Consider the following 3,600-nt stretch of genomic DNA (forward strand, 5'->3'; position numbering starts at 1 on the left):
CACTGATCAGCTTAATATAAACGCGTCAGCTGGCAGGGAGGCGACCCCAGTGATACCAGTCTCACTAAAAACTCTTTGGTGGTTCTGATGGTTAATCCTGCGTCACCGGGCCACAGAGGTGAGCCGCTGCTCGGGCGGCTGACTGGTGATTTATGGGCGCACAAACAGGAAGCTGTCAACAGCTGATTCCTATCTCCAGTGTCCGTGAGCGCAGCAGAGCTCAGCTGACTCGAGGCACACAGACTGTAAAGTAAAGATGGATTCTGTGATGGCTGTTATCCAAATATGAAAAAATCTGATTGGCTGCTGTTCAAATATCAGAAATGAAATATCTGCTGACGGACACTTTAAGCTGTGCGTCGCTGTGAGCACTGGCATGTTCACGTTAGCGCGTTTGCTCCCTCGGCGTATCGATCAGCCCTGCAGTCATGTGTAATCAGTCAGACGGGACGCCGCTGAACCAGATCGTGTGCAACCAGATCTGAATGTGGTCTTTGTATAAATCAGTGTACACGAGTGTGAGAGGTCATGTGCCCCGAGGACGACGACCCAGACAGCAGGACAGGGCTGGGATCACACGGGTGGAGGTGAAGTCCAGACCAGCACCTGCCGGAGGGGCCCTGTGGAGTCAGGGGGTGCAGGATTAGACGCAGGTCCTCCTTAAACGGCTCCTGCTGGGCGATATCGACGCGTTTGAAGGATAAACGGCTGGAGGCGGCGGCGGCACAGCTGGTAATGAGCTGAGGCTGATTTACTGGATGAAATGAAAGCAGCTCTCATTTGTGCTCCTGTCTGCTTCTTCACAGAGGCGCTGCTGTTTCCTTGATACCTGCACCCAGCAGGATTTAGCGCAGAGGCAAACAAATGCAAATGCCGGTCTAATTACCAGCAGTCACATCCGGCCTTCTCAGTCTTCGAAGGACCCGGCCTTCGCGGTTTACGTGGGCCGGGTCCTTCGAAGACCGAGAAGGATGCAGCCGACGTTTTGGGACACAGCTTGTGTGACGCTCTGCTAGCATTAGCTGATAGCTTAGCCCTCCACCCTGACAAAACGCTGACAGGGGTGTGCACATCCAGCTGCTTTTAACTAGCACAACACACACAGTGACACACACACTCGAGGGGCAGAGACAGTCCTGCGGCACATTAAGGGTCAAAAGGGTCAAACCTAAACACCTCCATGCGTACCTGCGCATAGTAATGAGTTTCTGTCACAGAGACCTCCTGAGGAAATGTGACGAGACTCCAGACAGAATGTCTCAAAGACGGCCTAAATAGAGCCACCCCCCCCCTAAGTAGAGGGGGGGGTCTCAGGCTTGTCTCACTGAATGAGAATTGACATGAGGGCTTCTTTGGCTCCGAGCAGCAAACTAATGATTTAAGGAATGACACACACACACACACACACACACACACACACACACACACACCTGATCACCTCCCAAAGACACACCTGGACAAGTCCTGAAATTGACCAGCCCCTAGTTGGCCCCAGCTGTCCCCTGGGCTGGGTACAGCTCCCAGAGATTAGACTGAGCCGGGCTCCTCCTAATGTAGGTGTCAGTCTCATAAAGCAGGTTTGTTTAAACTGGGCAGAGCTGCAGAGTGACGATGACTGGCGTCCTGAGTGGACACACATCGTCCTCCCACTCTGGGACTTCCTGTCTGTTCTTCACGTCTTTGATCTTTTGCGTCGCACTTTTGTGATGTTGAGCTTTTTTACCTGCTGCTGTTTGATTCGTGTTGATTTCAGAGGAAATGCCTGTTTGTGCGATCGTGTTGGGGTGATGGTGCCAGAATACACCCGTGTGAATGTGTTTGATGCAGCGGCCTGTAGTGTAGGGCAGAGGATAACGTCTGGATCAGCTGCTGGTATTTTCACTGTAGCTACTGTTTGTGTGAGCGCGCTCTCGCCACGTATCTGTAGCAACATGTAGTGCTTGTGTTGGAGCTGATGTGTCCCCTGTGATGCACAGGTCCCTGAACACATCGCCGTCCTCTGCAGTCGCACACGTCTGTAACTGTCCTGTGTCGTGGTTTTGGGATTGTCGTGCCTCAGAGTTCCTGACTTTGGATTGGCTGCTCTGAGCTCCGATCTCTGACTGAACGTGAATCTGATTGGTCAGTTGAACCCGTTTCATCACCGGCGCTCCCGGCTGCAGGTCGCCACCTCCTCCTCTCTCAGCCTGTCATCCCATCGCCACGTCATTGTACGCTGGATGTTTCGTCCTCTGCAGCGTGTGTCGGGCGTGGCCTGGTGCTCGAAGCATGCAGTGATCATTCTATCAGCTTTCCTCAGATCAGGGCTGATTACATGGCAGCCATGTTGGAAATGACCAGAAACGGTGAGCTGTATGTGACCATGGCGACGCGCTCGCTCCTCGGGGAGCAGTTTGTGGGCATGCTCAGACTCCTCCACGTTCTACCGCCTGTCTCCTCCTCACACCTTGTAATGGAGACGAGGAAGGTGTTGGCACCAGCGGCCTCCATCATGTTTCTGAGGAGGAGGAGGAGGAAGAAAAGCGGTATTTTCAGATCCAAAACTGGAGGCGGGAGTGACGCCTCCTTCATTCTCCTCCATTTCTAGGCCAGGGAATAAAGAGGAGGAGGAGTGGACTGGTCACCTCTGGGACCGCCTTCTCCACCTTTCATTTGTCAGGTGTGAGGTGAGGAGACGACAGGAAGGAGGTGATGAGAGGAGAGCGTTCACCTTCATGTTCACTCACTGTGACACCAGCGAGCGGAGGAGGGGCTTGCCTACAGGGGGCGCCCTCGGCAGCTCCTATTGACCTGCAGCACACAAACACACACATTCTTGTTTTTATGTCTTAGTGAGGACATCTAATTGACATAATGCTTTCTTGCTGCTTACCATAACCCAGAGCCTAGCTGTAACCCTGACACTAAAACCACATTTTGAGTCTAAAAAATGTCTTCAAACTCATGAGGACGGGCATTTTTGTCCTCGTTAGTGACTGTTGGTCCCCACAACCATATGTAAACAGGCACTCACACACACAGAGGTCCTCAGTGGGACTGTGGGGCCTTCAGAAGATCAGATAACATCAGAGAACAGATGTTCCTGTTATCCACCTACTGGTCAAACCTGCTGTTTGCAAGGTAACCCAATCAGAAGCAAGCTGTTAAAGGGGAGGGGCTAAAACAGCTTCTTTCAGACACAGACGAACCGTGTCCTCTCCGAGGCCCAGGATCAGATACAGAAGCATTATTATGAAGCAGGAGTCATGGAAAGCTGCTGTCCATGAAGCAGTGGAGGAGAAAAGGAACAGAGAGGGGTGGAGTTACTGCTCGTGCAGCCTCGCTGGGCGCCCTGCTAACGATGGTGGTGTGGACACGGCACACCTGTGCAGCTATGAGAGCTCTGTGTTAATGTGCTGACAGTCAGAATTGAACGCCCGTCGGGTGACTGCGCGGCTAATGGCTGAGCGATATGCTAATCCTCAGGATTTATAGATGTGGCTGAAGAGCGGTGAACTCTGACATGTCTGTGAAGGTTCTCAGTCATCCAGGTCATCGTAGTCAAAGGAGCTTGCAAAGAAAAGCGTCTGGACTTCTTTAAGTTGCTTGAAGACGTTTCAC

General features: G+C 52.4%; 1 protein-coding gene across 1 annotated transcript in view; it reads left to right on the plus strand.

Annotated features, from left to right (window-relative positions):
- The first annotated feature begins 2,362 nt into the window (after window positions 1-2,362).
- LOC102204845 (semaphorin-6D-like) overlaps window positions 2,363-3,600 on the plus strand; it is a 46,079-nt gene continuing 44,841 nt past the window's right edge. Inside the window, exon 1 of the mRNA XM_005751796.2 lies at window positions 2,363-2,525. Within this exon, the coding sequence (XP_005751853.2) occupies window positions 2,363-2,525 (163 nt within the window). The remainder of the gene's footprint in view (window positions 2,526-3,600) is intronic.

The sequence above is a fragment of the Pundamilia nyererei genome, unplaced genomic scaffold (genome assembly GCF_000239375.1).
Source record: "Pundamilia nyererei isolate P.nyererei 1_Seehausen unplaced genomic scaffold, PunNye1.0 scaffold00326, whole genome shotgun sequence".
Taxonomy (NCBI): Eukaryota; Metazoa; Chordata; class Actinopteri; order Cichliformes; family Cichlidae; genus Pundamilia; species Pundamilia nyererei.